The 22,012-nt window shown below is 44.2% G+C and overlaps 1 protein-coding gene across 1 annotated transcript in view; it reads right to left on the reverse strand.

The window, feature by feature from the left end:
- unc80 (unc80, NALCN channel complex subunit) overlaps positions 1 to 22,012 on the reverse strand; it is a 178,872-nt gene that overhangs the window by 150,476 nt on the left and 6,384 nt on the right. Inside the window, exons 5-9 of the mRNA XM_075681230.1 lie at positions 20,350 to 20,581; positions 17,352 to 17,610; positions 16,724 to 16,818; positions 13,135 to 13,236; positions 7,671 to 7,840 (exon numbers count right to left, since the gene is read on the reverse strand). Of these exons, the coding sequence (XP_075537345.1) occupies positions 7,671 to 7,840; positions 13,135 to 13,236; positions 16,724 to 16,818; positions 17,352 to 17,610; positions 20,350 to 20,581 (858 nt within the window). The remainder of the gene's footprint in view (positions 1 to 7,670; positions 7,841 to 13,134; positions 13,237 to 16,723; positions 16,819 to 17,351; positions 17,611 to 20,349; positions 20,582 to 22,012) is intronic.

The following is a 22,012-nucleotide window of genomic DNA, read 5'->3' on the forward strand; positions in this document are numbered from 1 at the left end:
GTGCTGCAACTGTGAGGAAGTCAAAATACAATGTATTCAGTGAAGCAAAACTTCATTCAGGTGCAAAAAAAGCAATGAGCTTTGGCTTTTTCAAGTTCTTAGCGGGTGCAAGCAACCCTTGCTCTAATTTGACCAAGTATTGCACGAGGTCATGGTCACCGCCCATGCATTCAACCTTATTTCGCAGCAGATCTAGGTACTCCCGCATTTGCACCATGGTTGGCACTTCACGTGGCTCTTTGTCCACCGGCTCTTCATCCTCATCAGGACCACCAACGGTGTCAATTAGTATCTCTGCATCCGTTGCTGGGGTGACCACAGGAGCAGCAGTGTCAGCCAACCCGAATGTCTCGAAGTCGCCTTCTACCTCTTGGTCAGCAATTTTACGAACAGCCTCGTACAGATCGCTGCAAGTCCGGTTATCATCACGCTGGTCATCGTCAGGGTCACTGACAACGGCGCAGGAAAAGCCGGCGTGCACAAAGCAGTTGGCGACCTTCGAAGGTGTGAGTTCTTTCCATAAAAAGTTCAGCAAATGGATCGCACCAAGCAAATAAATGCTTTACCTCTTGCTGGCGTCACACACTGTGAGAATGCGCTGCAAAAGAGCCTTGCGGTACAGCTTCCGGGTGGTCTCAATGATGCCCTGAAACACAACCGTTGCAGTACCACGGTTGTGTTTGCAGGCAAAAATTCCACAGCGATCACCTTGAGGTTGTCGATGTTCCTGTGGCTCAGACAATTGTTAATTATGAAAAGCACTTGCCGATTCTTTGCGTCGGACCATCTATCCAGAAAGCGCATGTAGTTTTCAAAAATAGCAGCAGTCATCCATGCTCACTTGTTACTTCTGTAGATGCATTCCTTGGGAATAGTTGCATTTTGGAAGCACCACAGCTTCTCCGTCTTCCCCAGTATGTATCAACAAGAGAAGCTTGTCCTCACCTGTTGCATTGGCACTGTGACGCACAAGGGCCAGGGCAAGCGAGCCCAAGACCTGCGATGAGGAGGTTCTCGGAGGTCAAGCGTGGGATCAACAGTAGTTAATTGAGCGGAGAAGATGTGGCGTGAGTGTGGGGAAGACAGCGGCGGGAGTGAGTGAGTGTGTGGGAGGAGAGGGGCAAACACGGGGACTCGGAGGGTGGTCGTGTGGTGTGCTTGGTTGGCTGTGCGGAAATAAAGGACAAGTTCGGGACGAACATGTAGCACGTCATCAAGTGCGACAGCACCAAACAGCATCGTGACACGATCCTTGCTCTGTTTTCCTCTGGATAAGGATCCGCCAGTGGTAGTGAACATGCGATTCGATAGCATCTTGTAGAAAAATGCAGCCTCATCTAGGTTGTAGATGTTTTTGTCTTCATACTCTTCAAGTAGAGCTTGGAGCCGATGTTGGCGGCATACATCTACAGTGTCACAGTTCACGGCTGCGCTTTCGCCAACGAAAGACTTTGAGGTCACGCCGTGTCATTTCTTGAACAGCTCAAGCCAGCCATTGCTGCACTTGAAATCTTTATGGCCCATTTGGAGGGCAAGAGCTTCGGCTTTTGCAGCAAGTGCAGGTTCACGTACGGGGATATTTTCACTCCAGGTGTTCTTCAGCCACTGTAGAAGTGCACTTCAGGGTATTTCAAATCGTGATTCCTCTTTCTCTTCACGGAGAAGCTCTTTTCAAAGCCATCTAGCACAGCTTCCTTGTTTTTCAATACAGTTGATGAAGTATAAACTGGTATGCCAAATTTCTTTGCAATGTCAGTTTTCTGCCAGCTGCCTTTTTCCACTTCTTCTATCAGCAGAACTTAGACGTTAGACGTTAGACGTTAGAAGTTAGACACTTTCGCTCAGAGACTGACAAAGCCATTTATCGCTGTAGACCACAAAAGCACACGCAAGGCACACCTAATGAAGCACTCCAAAAAACACAATTATATGGCCTGCCACATGGATCCAAATGCACGTGCCGTCAGCACGAAAGTGACTGAACATGGTGCGCAATGCAGAACGCAGAAGCTTCAAAATGTCCTCAGGGCATCTCACTTTCCTCGTCAGCACACTGGTGATGGCAATGGTTGCAATGGTGAGTTTGGCATTGGCTTCACGTGTGGCAGAAGAAAGGTGATCGGAGTTGTGGAAACCAAGAAGCAGGAACCATGAAACCCTTTGGTGGAAGATTGTGCTCGGGAGGGCAGGCCGGAAGAGAGCAGCTTTGGAGGAGCAGCGACGTCAAAGCTGGCAGCGAAGAGGTGAGGAGTTCACATGAAGGCGAGTGAGAGTGACTGGAGAGCAAATGAGGAAGGGAAGGCAGTGCCGATTTTTATAGGAGAGGTGTGGAGGTCACAGAAGACTATGAGAGTATTGCACTGGAAAGCACCGCAAATGCCGTGGCTCGAGCCTTAGGTTGTGTGTGTTGTGCTGAAAAAACGATAAGCCGCTCATTGTGGGTACGCAGCGCGTTCATGAAAAGTGAATGGTCTTGCAGTGCATGATCACTGGGCAATTTTTTCCAGAGGTGTGCAGCCGTGAAGTTTGCAAAACTTTTCCGGCGCACCATTGTGGGCGAAACTGTGCTAATTCTACGGTCTGAGTGTCGGTGTTCGCACACTGTCGCGTCCGCGCCACTGAAAAATGTCTAGGAACAAAATTCAATGACCCTACCACGCATTTAGACCATTTGCCTAAAGTAGGATGGTGCGAATCGAGCATGACCGGCTCGGGAAAATCGCCGGGGAAACACCAGCTTGCACTGACCCACCATGTTTACAGCCTCACTCGCCACTGGTGACGCTCGGATTTTTCGTGTTTTCGGCAAGTTGTCGGTCAATATGCACCGTCAAAAGCGCAACGAAGCTAGTGGCAGTGTTTTATTGTGATGCAAGCCAATTATAGCGAGTGGCAAGACCAGATTCCCCAAAGTTCTCTTCCCTATTTGTTAACATAACTCCTCGCGTCGTACATGGCACTTATAATCGGAGGGACACTTTTTTTGTACTTTTCGGCATGTTTCAGCACCAGAAATGCTCTTTAGAACTGTAAAACGTTGCTCATCGAGCGTACCCCATGGAATGCTATGGCACAAGTCTGCCCGCAGTCTTTTGGCCACTTTTGAGCATCCAAGAGACTGCGGTTTTCTGGCAACGCAAAGCGTCAGAAAAACTTTATTTTCGTGTGGATTCTATCACAGGAGACGCCAGCGATGCAATTGCAACCGAGATGAAAGGTTCAGACACGCTGCACGATGGAATTTGACAGCTTCTGCTCGCTCCACAGTAAACAGCTGGGAGCACTCGGCACTTGCTTGGTACCCGTTACTAGGCGGTCATCGGTCGTAAGTTTGGTACTTTTGTGGCCTGTTTTGTGCCTGCATGAAACTAATTTATTGGTGGTATTAATTCGACACTGCATGCAGAAAAGGGTTGCCGCCGCTGAGCGGTGGTGGCCTCCACACGCCACTTCGCTCTAAGTGGGTTATGCTCTTCATGCGCTTCTAGTAATGTAGCTTAAAATGCATGTGTTTGGGTCTGGACCAGCAGAAATTTCGAATAAAACGATAAAGTAAAGCAATTTCGTTATAACGAGGGATTACTGTACACAAGTGTTTTTGTATTTCGCCCCCGTCAAAATGCAGCTGCTGCGGTCGGGATCAAACCCACAACCTCAAGCAGTGCCACAGCCGCGAAACTGCCGCGGCGGGCACAGAAGTGTTGATTTCAAATGTGAACGCTTTGAGTTTGCACACCATGAGTCAGTTGTCCATTTGCATTTGGATGGTGTTTACTTTTCATAAGTAGCAGAAACATACTATACCGTACCTTGAACTTAAATTTATACAGGTTGTCCCGCAACCACTGTAGTGTCTAGTAGTAGCGTTTTCTCGCCTTCTCCTGTTGCCTTTCCCTCTCCTGCCCTCCCCCATGTATGGGAACTGCCAGCAAAGAGTGACAAGGTTGTCATTAACTCGTTTCGTGACTGCATCGGTTCTACCCATTCTCTGCCTCTTCTCCAGCCTTCTGTCTACCTCTCCTGTAGACTCTTGGATGTTAGCAGAAAGGTAATCACTGCAGTTTCTGCAGTGCTTTTGCGTGTGGTCACAGATAATTAGTGCTGTCAAGAAGGTATTGTAGCAACACCCAGGGAGCTCCCGAGGTTATTGCACATGTGACATGATAGAAAGGTCAAAACACGTATTTCCCATCACTTTTCCTTTCTGCCATGCTCCTGCCAAGTATATGCATGCTCTGAACTACCGCCTTACGCGGTGTGCAAGACAGCAGCAGCAGCAGAAGCAGCAGTGGAAAAGTCGAAGAAAGAGTCAAAGAAAGCATTGCTTTAAGGTGCCTGTCAATAACACTTATAGACCTGTCATGTTAAAAAAGTCTGCAGGTATTCAGCTACAACAGCAGTGTGTGCAAAGTGCAGTGCTCAAACACACCAGGAGAACACAGGGTCGCCTCAGTAATGTCTGACAGATTGGTCCCTGCCTATATGTCAAAATCACAAGGTCACTCACCTGCATGATGCACACTTCTGTTGTCTCACTTTCAAATTTGGGTGCTGATGAGTTCTGGGGTTTTACATGCCAAAACCACAATTTGATTATGAGGCACACTGTAGTGGGGGATCCAGATTAATTTTGACTACCAGGGGATCTTTGATGTGACCTCAATGCAAAGTACAGGGGCGTTTTTACATTTTGCCCCCATCCTAATGTGACCGCTACCAAATTTGGGGGCTACTGCTAATTACTCCTCTGAAATCTGAGCTTTGCTCACAGCAGCCAAATGCAGCTGATCCTCTGGCGTCTCACTTGATTTCAGTTTGTGTGCTGGGCTTTACTTTCACAGCTTGCAACTTCCATAGCATGTCTCTTTCTCGACGTCACAACCACAGCACAGTATTGTGCAATTCTGAGAATTCCAATTTAACCTGCTTAAACATACATGGTGTACAGAAAAGACACCTTGTCTGCGTCAGCCAGTTGTGTCAAAAGAAGGTGGGCCCTGAACTCCCATCACTCCAGCTAATGTGCACTTATGAAACATGCTTCACAGTTCATTGTTCTTGCCACATGGTGCTTCAAAATGGATGCTACCGAGTTTTTAACAGTGTGTACCGCTGCTCCAATAAAACTTCCTCCATCATGTCCTCTTTCATTAATGTACACATACTGCCTTCGTTGAAGATGATATTTTCAAAAGCGATAGCTCCCCCTGGCAAAGCTACGGATGCACAAAATGAATGCCGCAACTAATAAATAATGCCCCTTTAACCATCTCCCTCTCTAACATTCAGGCATGAAATTCGACTCCCTTTTTAGAAATACTAGGTATTTCTTTCACCTGTAACCGAAGAGAATAAATTTATGCTCGCACAGCCTAGATGAAGATTAAACCCCAGCTGAACACCTTCCCGACATAAATATTATACGAAACATTTATGCTACAATATGAAGAAGACCACAGCTTACACGATGGAAAAACAGGGCTCTTGAATTTTCATACAAACTTCACATACATACTAACGCGAAGCTTTCGTTGCCTCTTCCTTCCGACTTTCCCACTGCTGCTGCTGTTGCTGTTGTCTGGCACACCACTTCGGGGGGTGGTTTATAGAGCATGTTATACATGACAGGAACGAGGCAGAGAGGAAAGACGATGCGAGAAACTCGCTTAGACCTTTGAGCCGCGTTGAATGTGCACAATGCCCTCTGGAGCTCCCTGCGCATCGTCATCACTTGTAATGTGACAGCTGTAATTATTCGTAACCTCCCATAAAATCATAGCAGAAATTGCAGCACTTACCTTTCTGCTAACTTGCAAGTTCAGAAGGAAGCTAGATAGAATGGTAGAGAGGAGGGGGAAAAGGAGCCGGAGAATGGGCAGAACCAATGCAGCCGCAAAGCAAGTGAATAACAGCCTTGCCAGTTTTCACTCACAGTTCCCACGCAAGGGGGGCGAGGAGGAATAGGGACAAGGTGACGTGAGAAGGCAAGGAAACGCTACTACTATAGACATGATAGCGGTTGAAGGCAAACAGGATAAATTTAAAGTCAAGGTATTGTATGATACATTTCTACTATTTCTGAAAAAATAAATCCCATGCAAATTTCTCAAATGGACAACTTACACAGGGCATGTGGAAGCAGAGCAGCATTAAAGTGCACCGTCGCATCTAGGCGACACTACGGAAGCGGTCGCACGTCAGATCAACACTTCTGTGTCTGCCATGGTAGCTTTGCAGCTATGGCATTGCTAAAGGTTGCGGGTTTGATCTCGATCGCGGTAGCCGCATTTCGACGGGGGCGAAATTTACGGATACGTTAAAGAACACCACGGTGTCAAAATTAATCCGGAGTCTGCCACTATGGCGTGCCTCATAATTTGATTGTGGTTTTGGCACGTACAGTGCCATAATTCAATAAAGGTTTAATGCTTCTGCCATAATGTGATGTGCCATGAAAGGCAATGAATATGCTCAACCCTCTCAGAGGTTATGAAGTACAGCACACAACACCACCTCAAGCAAGCACCTCCGCAGTGTGTTCTGTGTACTACGCAGACAAACAGCAGTGGTACACGGAAGGTAACGTTTAACATCAACTCACCACTCTTGTGTCGGACTAAACGTTGAAGAAATTAAAAATTTGCCATCAACATCACCACTAATTATCGTCAATCAAAGCAAACAGCACAGATAGGTTTGCTTACATCGATTCCCACAGTGCATGGAATCCGCATATTTTTATTATTTATATTTAGAAACAAGCAGCAACCTTGCCTTAATTTTTTAAAGGAAGCTGAATTAAGTTAATGAAATCAGGCCCTGAATCAGCTCTGGAGCAATGCATGTTTCAGAAATACTGCATAATTCATGTTCCGAGAGGAGGTCCCAGTGCCTGCATGTTACTCTAGGTGCTTCTCACTGCAGACTAAATTTTAAAATTAACCAAATTTCTATGGAAATATAATGCGGCATCTCACTTCAACAAAAGCATATGACAGCTTGAACAAAGTTAAGAAATTGGCCTCTTCCTGCCAAAATTGGACATCCAGCCACATTTGTCCAAATGCAGCAAGTTTGGCACTCAGAGCCCAGCCTCGAAAGTGTCACAGTATCAACCGTCAAATCACCAATCCATCACAGCAGGCTAGAAAAATAGCGCTGATCATAACGAAAAGAATGCAATGGGCACCATGCATATGTGAGAATCAGGGATATGTGAATCTTTCTTTGATGTGTACTGAAATGTATTCCCTTCACTTCTCCTTCACTTCTTCTTCACATCTAAGCAGCACAACACTTTGCTCTCAATGCAGGCTCTGGTCCCATTTCAATCCCTTGATTCATTTCTCCACTGCATTTGACTCCGACTTTTTCATCTCTTGCCTCTTGTTCTATTTTTCTATTTGTGCACCTACTCAGTGGCACCTAACCACTCTAGGGGACTGGTCAAGAAGGTTCACATACCCAGAGGCACTACCTAGTCGCAAATTCCCAGTGGCCCAAGTTGCCTAATTGGGCTGATAACCAGTGGAAAACGCCCTTTGGCCCAAGTTGTAGTACAATCAGCAAGACAGCAGCATCAAGCACTAACAAAGTGGGGAGAAGCTTTGCTTTAAAATTCAAATGCCACACTGCAGCATACTAAAATTCAAAGCTACACTGCAGCATACCTGTTTAGAAGAAACTGCAAGGCCCAATGCACACCTTCTTCCAGCCAGTGGGAGATGAAAAGGCACCTCATAACAGACACATCAAGGTAGGTGGCCATACAAATATCTGTCAGTGCCTCTTTCTTAACTCCATCATCTGCCTTTGGAGCTGGTCTCGCGGCCAATTCCCCCTGAAACAAAGGAAGCATGAACAAATTCGCCTTAGTGTCTACATCAACACAACCAAGATTATAATTACCAATGGAAACATGCTCTCGACAACTGCACATCTCCACATTCAGGTAGTATGCGTCTTCTACACAAATTTGCAAGGATAAGTACGTGTCTCACACTTAAAAGCTAAACGTCGCCTTCATAACAAGCTCACTGTTACACACATCTCTGACAAACACTTCCAGTCATGCAAGTCTGGCAAATTAGACTCATTAACAAATTAGAAAAAAGAACAATTGCAGTAAACCCTTGTTATCTCAAGCTCGGATATCTCAAAATATAGGTTAAATCAAGATATTTTTCTGACCGTGTTTTTAACCCATACATTTCGCCCCTCTTATCTCGAAAAATGTTTGCGCCGGACTGCAGATATCTCAGAAGCTTGTCTACAAATATACCAGGAAAATGACAACAGGACACTGTCAGCAGCCTTGCTTGCACTCACTTCTCACCCAGTAGAAGCTCGCTAGCCCAGCCAGACGCTGCACCAGGTCGTGCCTCCCACATATTTTTGCCCTTTCTTTCCGTCTACCACCAGTCGCACGCACTTGCTATCACCCTCATGTGGCAGCAGCAAGCTGAGAGTCTCTTCTTTCCCTTCTAATTTGGAACACTGTCAGTGATGCATTAATGTGGTCGCAGCATATTTAACATGACCTCTGGCAAGATGATTGGCACTTTTGAACAGGTGCGATCAGCTCATGTGCTACACCCAAAAGAAGCCAACATGTGAGCCCACAGCAGCTCAGCGAGGTCACGGCTTCATGCAATCTCTTCATTCTTGCATGATGGTGCAGCATAAAAGCCGTGCCACTTGTGGGCTGCTAAAGGCAATACAATTATGCTCATTCGTAGCTTCAGTTCCTGAAGTTGAATTGTCTGAAATTCATTACAATGCGGAAAGTAGCAGCGTCAGCCTTTTGGACGTCTGAAAATGGTTATGCTTGAATGATTGGCTTAAAATATATCATTAGGATCAATCATCTTCACTATTTTACAAGCATGCTGCCATGGCACAGTTTAAGTAACACCACTGCCTGTAGACGCAGACATCGCTAGTGCCGATGCATGCAAAAGTGACAAAAAATATTACTAACGGTATTTTGGAATATTGGAAAGGCTCCATATGGTCTATATATGGCCAGAGGGCTTCTATCTTCATGATTTCATTTATCCTGAAACTCCACATATCAAATTTTTTGTGGTTTTTACAGCTTTGAGTTAAAGGGTATTTACTGTAATTTTAGTTAATTCAATATTACAAGAATAAGTGAAAGCTAAGTTACAATTAGCGAAGTAAGAAACAAGAGGATGCATTCAAAATGTGCACATAATTAGACGTTTAATTAACTGGAAATCCTTATCCTTATCTTATCACACCCTGTCCTACCAGGGTGTGTACCAAGTTGACATTTTCAAGTTCCCTGAGTTTTCCAGGTTTTCCCTGAGTGCCCTTGCTAAATTCCCTGAGTAATGCAGAACTATGTTTTATGTCAAGGCGGGCTGAAACCATATCGCCCTATGCTGTCACTCTCTAGTAAGCATACCGAGTTGGATATTCTCAAATATGAATAAAAAGGAGATGCATACAGAAGCAAATATTTTTGAATACGAGCTATTTCTATCAACTGATAGCAAGCTCAGTGGTATGGGGCCCGAACTTTGTCACAACTGAGATTCTCTCTCAACAGCTCGTAAGTCAACCTCAACTGTCCTGACATACTCTCAGCCCACGCATGATGCCTCAGTGTTGTGTTTCACTGTTTTAAAGAGTTTATTTTGGTTTGGATGAGAGACACCTGCATCTCGGCATTAGCCAACACTGTTTTTTGAGCTCAAGCTTCTTCAAAACGGCGGCAGCACGCTTCCTTTCCCGTTCATTCCTCAGTGCGTAGGTCCTTTCTGTTCTTGTCCTCCTTCCGCCACTCATTCGCCCCACGGACCATTTTAAGCATCTTCTTGGTCATTTGCACAGTCCACATCCGATTTTTTAAACTCCCTAGGGGCCATGAAAACGTCCGAAAAATCGGCCAGATGGAAAAAAATATGCATGGCATTTACTGCCCTTAAGGGCTCAAACCGCCACAGGCACATTCGAAAATGCCCTGAAGGCCTGTCTGTACACTTATTAGGCATATCGGTGCTCATACTGTGACAGAAAATACCAGGTGCACGCGTGTATAATTAAGGAATACATACGTTGTCTCATGGCATAGCTCCTTCCCACGCTTGTTATGCTTCACTGCAATACTTTTGTGTATGCTTCACTAAGTTACATTTCCGTACAGAGGCAAAGCTGACTTTCAGGAACCGGCATCATGCAACGCTACGTGCTTTCCAAGCTCCTAAGCCAATCGCGAGGACCACAAAGGCAGAGTCCATGCCATTGCTGACAGCGGCGAATTCTTTCAATAAAAAACACGGCACCCAACGGCAAGAAGCTTCATAGCGAATGTCGAAGTTGCTAGGCCTAGCATTGCAGCAGTAGTCGCTACGGCTGCCAGTAGATCTGCGTGCGACAGAGCCGGTTTGAGGCGGCGAGATAATCAAAATGGCAGCAGCGGTGGTGGCTTTGATTAATGCCGCTTCGGACCTGCGGTCACGGCAAAACGTCCGGAAAATTGGACGGCGAAAAGTTCTTGCGTCCGAAATTTCAGACGTTCTGATACATTGACTCTATGGGGTACGTGGTGGTGCAGCGAAGCCGTCCAAATTATCGGGAATCCGAAAAGTCGGTCGTTGACTGTACACTGGCAACTTGTCCAGCCAACGACAGGGTGTCAAAGACGATTCATTACGATTCCTGTCTGTTACTCGAGCCGGCATTACCGCGACTTTCGACCCTTTCAATAAAATTACAGCTAATTTTCCCTGATAGAGGCACAAATTCCCTGAGTTTTCCCTGAGTTTTTCCAGACTACTCAAAATCCCTGAGAATTCCCGGTTTTCTCGGCTATCCCGGCTGGTAGACACCCTGCCTACAATCTTGCAAGACTAATATGTGCTCTAAAGTAGCCTTGTCACTGCTGCATGTTGTGGGGATGCGGACTCTCGCGCGTCCCCTGGTATGTTTTTCCCACATGGCGCGTCTCCTGTAATCCGGCTTCGCCGCGTTGCCTGCGTGATGCCCGCGGCGGTCGATGTGGTTGGGGCGCAGTGCGAGAGATGGCGCGAGTGTTGCGCTGCTAACGCCGCCTCACGGCAGGGTTACTTCGGGGCGCAGGGGAGAACAGGCTGTCTCTTTCCCGGCGGGTCGGCGAACAGCGTGGACGACCCGCGCGCCGCCGACCCATGCTTCTGCGAGACCACCTCGCGTGGCCGCCTTGGAACGCGCCACCGTCCGCGTGACCGTACACGCGAATGACCAAGCGTTGGGATCCAGCATGGGGCGAACATATTCGCTCGCTATCCGGTCGCGGTGAGTCGGACTTCTAGATTTGTCGAGCGCCCATCGGCATGTTTTGTGGATAGCAACTCGGCTAGCAGGCATTGATCTATGAAAGGTGCAATAAATGCCCTTGTGATTGTTAGCACTACTGTGTTGTCGTTCCTTTGTCCCAAGAGCACGGAGGAGAATCCCACAATGTACATTTCAAGAACTGTTTTGCAGAGCAAAGTGCTGCTTCGAAGTCAGCAGCAATCAGTCACAGCTCCTCAATATCCTCATTATCAGTTCCCCACTATTTCCTGAAGTCTGCCAGGTGGCAGAGATTGTAAAATTTACGCTAATATGCACTGAACGCCAACACTGGTGCTCACATGTTTCTACATTTTAATGCAGCATAGAACTAACTCCAATAAAGCAAGCAGCAAGTTTACCAGGCCATCCACATCAACACCATTACATAGCGCTGTGAAAGTGCACATTTCGCACAGGTTGATTTCTGGCAGCTCAAGAGGCATCTCCGTGCTCATTTAACGACGGTTAGAATTTTTGGTACGACCAGTAGTACTCAAAATGTAGGCCTCTAGCAATCCCCTCATTTCAATCGGCTGACAGTCAACTTTCTGAGACTTACAGATATGTACAGGAAAAATTAATGCAACCATTGTCAAACTATCAGAAGTAATTGCACAGCACTTTTATTGACATCAGAAATTTTGGTTTAGAAAATACAGAACTATAAGCATTTAGAAACTGACTAAACTCACACTATGCACAGTTCTGACCCTTACTTGATGTCCAATCTAGCAGAAAAAAGAAAGCATCATAGATTCTCAGATAGGCAAAATGACCTGCAAGGTGCCTTGAACTACAAATCTGATGTCGTATGGGATGAATTTTTATATGTTATATGAAACTAAGCATGCTAAGACACATAAAGTTGCCATTTTTATTGTTATAATTCAAATTAAAGCCTGAATACTGACACTGTGGCGTTTCAAATATGCTCTTGTGACAAAGTAACAGTAACACAGTAGTGCAGACAAAGGCATTTACTGCACCTTTCATACGCCAATGCCAGCTAGCCGAATTACTGAACTGAACATTCCGATGGGCATGGACGAATCGAGGAAGCCTGACTCACTGCAACAGGATATTGAGAACATATGTTTGCTCCCATGCTGGACACTAACGCCTAATTCTTGGCGTGTACGGTCACGTAAATGATAATGCATTCGAACGATTGAGTTCGCTCACTTTGGTGCCCCGCTCTGAAGCCTCGTGAAACGGTCCCGCAGAGCGTGCCGACAGGTGCACAAGTCCTTGCACACTGCCGACCCCAAGCCAAAGAGGCAGCGGCTACTCCCTTTTGCCTCTGTGTAACCCTGTTGTAGGGTGGCATTAGTAGCACAACACTATTCTGTAACTATGTATTCTGTACGGGACTCTCGCCGCATAATCTGAGCCATTACACTGTTTGGACGCAGGGACCGCATTATCGATCCCTCTTGGACTTTATTAAGTCAGCAAATCTTTTTTCATTCATTTAATCATCCTTATTCACCCCCATCCCATACCCTTGTATGCCCTGAGGCATTTATCCTCGCATTAAAAAAAAATGTATTCTGTACTATTCTGTAACTACACCCAACCACCAGTGGCACTTGGCTTCGCGGCAAGCCCAAATTACAGGAAAAGTGAGAGCCATGCGGGGAAAATAACCTCAGGGGGCATGTAAGAGTCAAACATCCCCACAACACGAACCTAACCTTTACATTTCTAGAAACTGCTATTCCGTAACTTCTGTGTGGGTGATGCTTAAAAGTAGTATGATGCTCTATAAAAGTAACCACTAGCATCTCTTACCTGAGACTTTGAAGGGCTTGGGCGACACCCTTCCAAGATTGTTACTTTTGGCTCACTTTCTTTCACTACAGGCACATTCACTTCAGAGTCAGTAGCTTCTTTCTGAGAAGAGGAATTTTAATAAACATTTAAACACAATGTTAACAAAGTAGACCTTTAGGCTAGTCACTGATATTTAACACAGTATAAACTACACTGCAAGTAAGCATGCAACTACAGCATGGTTTACACAATATCTTGCTCAAGAAAGTATCAATATTTGCATTCTTAAAGTTTCCCAATGGTAAAAAACATTTAATGGTAGATGAAATCGTGACACTGTCGCAATACACAGCTCAGTAGCAGAAGAAACACAAAACCAGGGTATCGAACAGGAACTGAACAAAAAATTGGAAAGACATGTTATTTTTTGCTAAAGCTGGAACTGAACCAAAATGTTACTCTTTTTCACTCTGGGGCGAAAGCAAAAGAAAAGAATAATGGCTTTCAGCTCAGGTTGGTAATCTTTTCGGGAGCTTTTAATCAATGCATTGCCTGCACTTGTTCCTCAACTATGCTGCCTTATTTGCAAATACACACTATCGTGCCATGGCTTTAAAAGTAGAGTACTGTTTACAGTTTACAGCACATTGTATCAGGGGGCAGACAATGGCATTAGCTTGACAATATTTACATCACATCGAACTTGAGGACTCGCCAGACTGTGATGTGTGCAACGAACTTGAGACAGTGTAGCACATATACTTGTTGCTTGTCACCACTATGACTGTTTACAGCATGCTTTTGTTTCTTCATTAGCACCAATTACCAAAAGAGCAGTCAGTGAAATAGTGTTACTGGGCCCTTGGCCGGTCATGTCAACAAAACAAGGCATCAAGGCTTTCTTAAAATATTTAGTTAGAACAGGTCTAAATTCAAATCTGTGAACAGGCCCTTCGACCTGTCTATAATCGCATCCTCCTGCCTGTCCTCATCATTACTCCTAAGTCCCTATTTTTCTCCCCTTCCCTTTCCTCCCGAGTTTAGCAGCAGGCTTGATGACTCTCGGCAGTTTCTCAATATTTTCTACTCTCCCTTCTTCAATAGAGCTTCGCTTCACGTATATTCTAGCATTGGCACTGGATCTTCATAATTATTTTGTTACTACATGTGCCCTAAAGAACAATATGCATAATCTTTCTGAATCTGGCAGCCTTGATGCCATTAGGCAGTATACGAAGGTTTATTAGCCATGTGCTTGCTCTCTTAAGTCTACATCTTACGTGACGCCATTGGGCAAAAAAAAAAAAATGAAGGGATGTTTCACGCCTGCTCACTATGGCCCAAAGTGGCGCTCGTTAACATTCCCAGGGCAAGATCCAGTGCACATAAATGTCTAAGTCAGTGGAGGGATTGATTTCCATTGCCAAAGCACAATTGGTAGTGCAACACACACGTAATGCAAAGGTTGTGAATTCGTCTCCCACCGGCAACAAGTTATTTTTGCACCTACTTTCATATTCGGCATTTAAATTTCAGCAACTAATTATTGCTGTGTTTTGGTTGGCATTATTGCCTGTTGGCTTTATATGGTTGTGATTAACAAAAAACAAGCCCCTCTGTTTCTCTTCTTGTTCATTCATAGCAGCGTCTCGAATCTGGCAGCCTTGATGACATTAGGTAGAATATAAGGGTTTATTAGCCATGTGCTTGCTCTCTAAGTTCACGTGTTATGCTATTGAGCCACAAAAAAAAAAAAAAAAGGATGCTCCACATCCACCCGCTATGCACCTGAGTGACACTGGCTAACACTCATTGCATATAGCATACACAAATACCCAAGTCAGAGGATGGATTGATGGCCTTTGTCGTAGCACAACTGGTAGTGCAAAATACATGCAATGCAGAGGTTGCGGGTTCATCTCCCACCGATGACAAGTTATCTTTTCATCCATTTTCATTTTCCCTTTTCCTCCTAATTTTCTACATTTCAATTTAAACCACAACTAATTACCCGTATGCTTTCATTGGCTTCATTGCCTGTTGGCTCCACTGCCTGTTGCACGTAATGATATGGTTGTAACTGACAAAAATTGAGCCCTTTTGTTTCTCTTCTTCTTGATCTTTCAGTGCATCTTAGCGGTAGTGTCGAGTTTTTGTACAATATAAATTTGTGCTGTTTTTCTGTAGTTATTCTTCGGTTATGCTAATGCACTTGAACTGGCTTGAACCATTTTTTTTTTTTTCACAACAGAGTTGAACCAAAACTGAACCATTTCCGGTAAACTGGAATGAAAACTGGAACAAAAGAAGTTTCGGTTCGCCACTCTGCACAAGACTAGCAAAACTACCCTTCATTTGTGGGAAACAACAAAGCTTGCATACAGGTCGTCATAATGAAAACGTGTGTGACTGTGAAAATAACATAAGGCATTCGACAAAAGGAACATCCTGTGTATTACTACCAGTTGTCCCCTTGTCACCAGCACTTGTAATGTGATAGCGTTAAGGGCCCCATGTCGCAGAAAATCTGGCGTCCGGCATCCCACATCTGGCGTCCAGCGTGAGAAGTCATTTCGGCAAAAATGTTTCGAGCTGTGCATACCACACAGACCCTCCATGTTGCGCAAGGAAGTTACTGAACTAACTGAATTTCTCAACGTAAGATATGTAGAAAAATCATAAAGTACGACTTACACACAACCTACAGACATGATAGCATCGGATTGTAATTTGAACATACAAGAAAACATAATTCTGTTATGCGAAAACTAAAAAAAACCTCAAACACATTTTCCAGCATTTCTACCATTCATAGACTGGCCACAGCCTCCCAGATTTGCGCGCTCAACTCTCAAAGGCCATCGGCGTGCCCGGTTCCTTGCAACACCTCCAGATGGCGCTCGCCTGAGCCGCATCACGGCCCACACATGAGGCCGCGTTTCTAGCAGGAAGCTCGCCTTTGTGCACAGCATTCACCACCAGCATTTCCCGGTAACCATTACGGTTACATAAGCTGCAGTTGCCGAGAAGCGTGAGAAGCAGTCAGGGATCTTTGAATGCTATGGCTTTCCCCTTTTAAAAGCAAAGCTTACGCGTCCTCCAAATTTTTTTCACAATGCCTAAAACACCTTTGGAAATAAACAAGCTTTCTATTATTCAGATGACAAAACAAGCCATTAAGAGAGGTGTTGAATGCACTGATAAACAGCCACATCAAGCATTACTTGATGTACCCAGTATTTACTGGCAAATACCCAGTGTCTGTCCTCACCCCTTGCATATCCTTATTTCAGATTTTGCTTGTATAATATTTTGCTTGTTTTTGCTTGATTGTACCCCAGTCATTTGGCTATACAAATTAGTCAACTAAAATGCAGTGCCATGAACAGTGGAGAGCCCACAGCTGAATGTTGTATTTTTTCAATCTTAAGCACCCTTCCCAATTATGAGGAGGGAAATGCTGGAAAGAAAGATGCATGCTAATGTTTTGCCTTGATTCTAAGCATTCCTTCCAACTTTGGACATCATGGGCATTAAAAACTGTGCCATTTACACACAGTAAATATTGTATTCTTGCAGCTGTACATTCACCTTCAAGTTTACTTACAATTGCAGATGCTGACGACGCTCTGCTTGTCAGCGTGATGTCAGGAGAGCCATGGTCACTACCCTCGTTTTCATTCGTGCCTGTTTTCACCGATTCTAAGGAACAAAAGCAAATGGTAGGTTACTTCACTTTAAGATGATACTGAATTGAACCTAAGAGCTTCTGCCGCTAGATGTTTTTGATTCAGTATAACCACAGCTACACTACCAATGCACTGTTTGGGCTGCGCCATTAATGGCAAAATGTTTGCATGGGCACTTTAGTACCCAAGCATTTTTGCCAGGGGTGTAACCAGGGGAGGGCACAGCGAGCTCGTTGTAACCCCCCCCCCCCCCCCCGCCCCTTGAAGTTTTTGGGCACCTGGAATACCTGGCATAAAATGACGGGTGACGACACCAGTCTGCCCCTCCCCGTCCTTCGGTCAAGTGAGCCCTCCCCCACCCCTCCAACCCCAATTGCTAAAAAAAAATTCCTGGTGAGCTTTGCATTCTGCCCCTATCAGAATGATGATGCTGTGATGGTCATGAATCAAGCATGCGACCGTGCATGCAGCAGCAGAACTCCATGGCCAGTGAGCTGCCATGACATGTGGCAATGAAGAAATTGAAGGGCAGAAAAATGCAGAGACCTTGCTTGCGAAGTTTCGCAGGGGCTCCCCCAATGAAGACATCGCCATATTCGTGTCGTCGAAGGTCGAAGTCAGCTCTGCGCACAGCACGCATGGCATGACCGTGCGGCTGCACAGGGGCAGTAAAGCAGGAAACAGCAGGGTGTCGGTGCTCCCACAAAGGCTCCCAGATGCGAACTCCATTTTCCAACCGGAAACTCCCCACAAAATCTGACTGCTTCAGGAATGGAATTAGTGGGGCAAACAGGTATACAAAGACCTGGAACACATGAAAGAAGGAAGGGAACATGTGAAGAATGAAGAAGAGATAATCAATTAATGACATTCCAGAATTTCTAAACATGTATAGCAATTTAAATATTAATCAATCAAGCATTACTATTGTGAAGAGGCTTTCTTATAACACAGTCTGGCAACAAGGCTACAGGCAGGAACAGCGAGGCAGCATGATGGAACTTCTCAAATGACACCAGAAAAAAGCTTTTAGCATTTAATGTGCCAAAGCCAGAATCTGATTATGAAGCATGCCCTAATGGGGGAGCTCCAGATTCACTTTTACCACCTAGAGTTCTTTAACGTGTACCCAATGCATGGTACGCAAGCGTTTCTGCATTCCACCCCCATCGAAGTGCGGCCACCCTGCTTGCGATTGAACCCACGACCTCAAGCTGAGCAGCGCAAGAAACACCAGAGACCAGCGCACACTAAGCAGTGGTGATGTTGCCAGGAAGGTGCGTGTGATCTTTGTTACAGTGTCATTTATTTACAGATATAAAGAAAGCTACCTGAACTTGAAGGGATTTCGAAAATCTTTTCTATAAAAAATCTGGCACAACTAAAGTATGCTAAGCTTATTCTAAGCCATACAAAGGTCCCCTAACAGTTAAGTTAATCAAAGGATTCAGCTTGACAGGTCTTGCCTGTACTGATGCATGTGGTTGCTTGTCTACAAAAGACTTCAGCCTGTTAGGCATTCCTTCAGGGCTAGCATAAAGTAAATGAAGAAGGACATCAGATGCAATAATAGCATAAGTTTAAGGTGTGAGAAGCATTTACTTATTCTACCTGAGCATGAAGAAAACCAACCCAGCAAGTTGAGACAAGTCTAGGCATTCCACTCACAGTGATTTTGATAGTTGTTGAAACCCTCCCACAGAAGTTTAAGCAAGGGCGCAGCAAGGACACTGGCCAATCCACAAGGAAAAAGCGTTGGCCAGAAGTTCCGACTTAAATACATAAAGTCTCATAACCTCAAAAAGGTGGTGAGTAGGCACGAGCGAGGCATTAGCGTGGTATTTTCTGCCCCCAACAAGCTCACTCGTCTTTGACTTCACAGCCGCAGCGGGTGATAAAAAAAAAATGAGGTTGCCAAAAAAAAAGCACATTTTACCCTTTGTGAAATGCACCAGTGGAGTGATACATGACATTTAGTTGTCCTGTGGGAAGAGATATATTGATCAAGCTGGAAGGTGTCTAAATGACTGATTCTGGGAGCACGCCCTGAACATAAGAAAGAATAAATGCATGCATCTGGTGGAGCACATGAATTTTTGCAGTTGTGGGGCACTGTTTTGGGAATCAAAGATTTTTTGGAAAAAGCTGCAATGAGTCCACCTATTTGTTAAAAGAAGGATTTAACATAAAAAAAGAGGGGAGAGGGCTGAATCAGTGAGTCTTCTGTTTCCTTTGTACACGAAAGAAACCAGATTCCTCGAGGCATTTCATTAACACATCTGCGCATGTGCATAACATGTATATATATTTCATGACGACGTTATGGAATAAACAGCTGAGAGTAGCGTTTGTCCCTTGTACATCCCTTTTTATTTCATACTGTGTTTTCTTTTTCTTTATTTGTACAGGTGTGTGCTCATTTTTTATGTCAAGTATTTGCCAACTAGGCCCTCAGCAAGTCCATTTAATTCAAGAGTGGCAGGGACTCTATTTAACATTACCCTCACACAAAACAGCCTGGGCAAGCAATTTTTGCAGAAATGCACACAAAAATAGAAGACTTAGTTTTGCAAGATAGACAGGTTAAGGTCTCCAGAGTAGCTTAGAAATTGGGGGTCACTATAAGGTCAGTTTCAAAAATTTTTTATGGAAAGGTGGGCGTGTTAAAGAGAAGGGCAAGATTGGTTCTGAAAATACTGACAAAATTTGCAAAGACTATGAGGCTTCACTGCTGTCAGAAGAACTTGGAAGTGCTCCATGATGACTCCTTTGATAACTTTCAGAGAGACAGGAGTCTATCAACAAAGATGCCAAGTCAAAAATGGAGTCAATGTAATGGCCAAAGTCATCACCCACACCCGAGAAATCCAAGACAAAAATATAAGTTAATTGTCTTCTGGGATGCAGAAGGAGCTTTGCTTCTGCAGTTCATGTCACATAAGACAACAATAACAAAGGCATATTATGTCAATACATACAGAGGGCAGCAGTCAAGAAGAAAGGACAAAAACTTCCCAAGCATAGCTACTTAGGTTAGATTGCAAATATCTCAAAACAGAAGCAAACTTCCTGACAAATAAACTGTGGTGATCAATAAATACCACTAGCATCCAAGCGTAGCTCAAGATTACAACATGCTAGCATGCCTGGCATGAGCGGCTGCATTAACTTGCTGCTTTTGGGACTACCAACACTATGATTTGCCGGCTCCAACAAACAGCTTGTGGTCGCGGAAGCTACCCTCATGGGCCACCTTCACAATTCAGTGGCTACACACGACTGAGTCTAGCCACACAAGCATCAGAACAGTGACTCAACCATCATGTTGGTGACTGCTGTCGAATAAAACAGTGAAGAAAGAAAACGACTATTCTAATAGTAAGTGTGTGTACAGCCACTTCACGCACGTTTGCAACTTCCAGTTTCAAAAAACACTCAAAACTTTTGCATTCTTTCCTCTCAGAAATGGCCATATAGGGCTATTAAAGTAGTGCAATTTTTCTTAATGTATGAACGAAATAACTCATGTAGAAGGGAACACCACCTGGATGACGGTGATGGGGAAGATGTACTGGCTCTTATCAGGCAGCTGGCCAGTCTGACTGTGCTCAGCATCGGTACACTCTTCAGCAGCATCCAGCAGGATCCAGTGAAGAGTGTACAGCAGCTTGGTCTCTGCTGCTCCTAGCTTCTCCAAGCAGCTTTCCTTTCTTGCGTACAGCAGGGCAGCACAGCAGTGCATCACATGAGGCAGAGCTGCCCGTACCAAGCGCCACCTGATGACAGAAATAATGTAACAGATTAAGCAAACAAGACACAAATATTTACACAAAGAAGTATCCCACTTGCTTAATATGCTCAGTTTACTGATACTTTAGAGGAGTTTATGCTTTTATTTGTAACTGCATTTTAAAATTATGTGGCAATTTGTCAGCTAGTATGTATGTGGGAATGAACAACTTGAAGAACTGATGGGTCAAAATGATACCCAATGACAGCAACCTTTAATCAGTAAACATCACAACAATAATAGTAATATATTTACCAAGTTTCAGACATGTTAAGAATTCTATTTGTCAAGATGACAAGCTGTGTAGCCATTTATAGGAGAATATGAATCTTGTGGCACTACTTTAAGAATATAGCAACTAGCCATTGTTTTCTAATGGTCTATGTGTCTTTTTAGCACATATAATCTTCACATGCAAAAACAATAAGTAATGGCACTGGAATGCAGCCTCTTTTGATAGTCTCCCCTGATGGCCTATTTTAAATTATACTCTACAAACACTCCACACCAACATGAAAGGAAACTTAATCTGTGTCCAAAGAATCATTCTTGCAAATGGCAAGCCAGAACCTCACTCACTGCAATTTGCTATATAGTTCTTGAGTTGGGAAAGCCCAACGACGAAACTTTATTTCATTGAAGGAACAACAACAATTATTGGCTTTAAACAGAAATCCTGTTGCAAGAGCACAATGAAAGCAAGAAAAAAGCTCAGGAACCTGCATAATTTCCAACAGCTGACCTTAAAAAGCATTTTGAACACTAATGAATGCTAAATAACATGCTGTAGAAGATGGTACAGATACTTCCTCATTATATCAGAGATCAATCTTCAGTGTTGCATGTTTGCTTTGCAACAGAATGCGACCCCATGTTCTGTAGGACAGCACATAACACTCCTTTAACATTTAAGAACCCTTGCAACCTAAACGTTTTCTAAAACTAAATTTTTCAAGCAGTAAATGGCTCAAACTTTTCAAAGGTAAATTATAAAGAATTATCATTATTAACACTGACAATAGTTACCATTTATCATTAATAAAATGAATTTTCGAAAAATTTCTCTAGGGTGGAGTCAGTTTTACAAAATGAAACTTTTTGTACTCCTGATTGCATCAATATGCTATGAAGGAAACCTACATATAAATATTAAAAGAAAAATTTGGCATTGGTCAAGGATGCAAACCTAGGATTACTGCATCTCTAGAGTAGTCAGCCTGCCTAATCCAAAAGCTAGCAAATGGTCATACAAGGATCAACTAATTGAAAACTAAAAGCAGTGAAAACAGAAATAATGCAGTAAATGTGTATTTCACAGAACTGTAGAAGTCTGCAATGCGGAGATTGTTTCATGAAGTGAAAAGTTACTATGTATGTGATTGCAGAAGACTGTTACAAATGGAGCCCGCGTTAGTTT

The sequence above is a fragment of the Dermacentor variabilis genome, chromosome 2, assembly GCF_050947875.1.
Source record: "Dermacentor variabilis isolate Ectoservices chromosome 2, ASM5094787v1, whole genome shotgun sequence".
Classification (NCBI taxonomy): Eukaryota; Metazoa; Arthropoda; class Arachnida; order Ixodida; family Ixodidae; genus Dermacentor; species Dermacentor variabilis.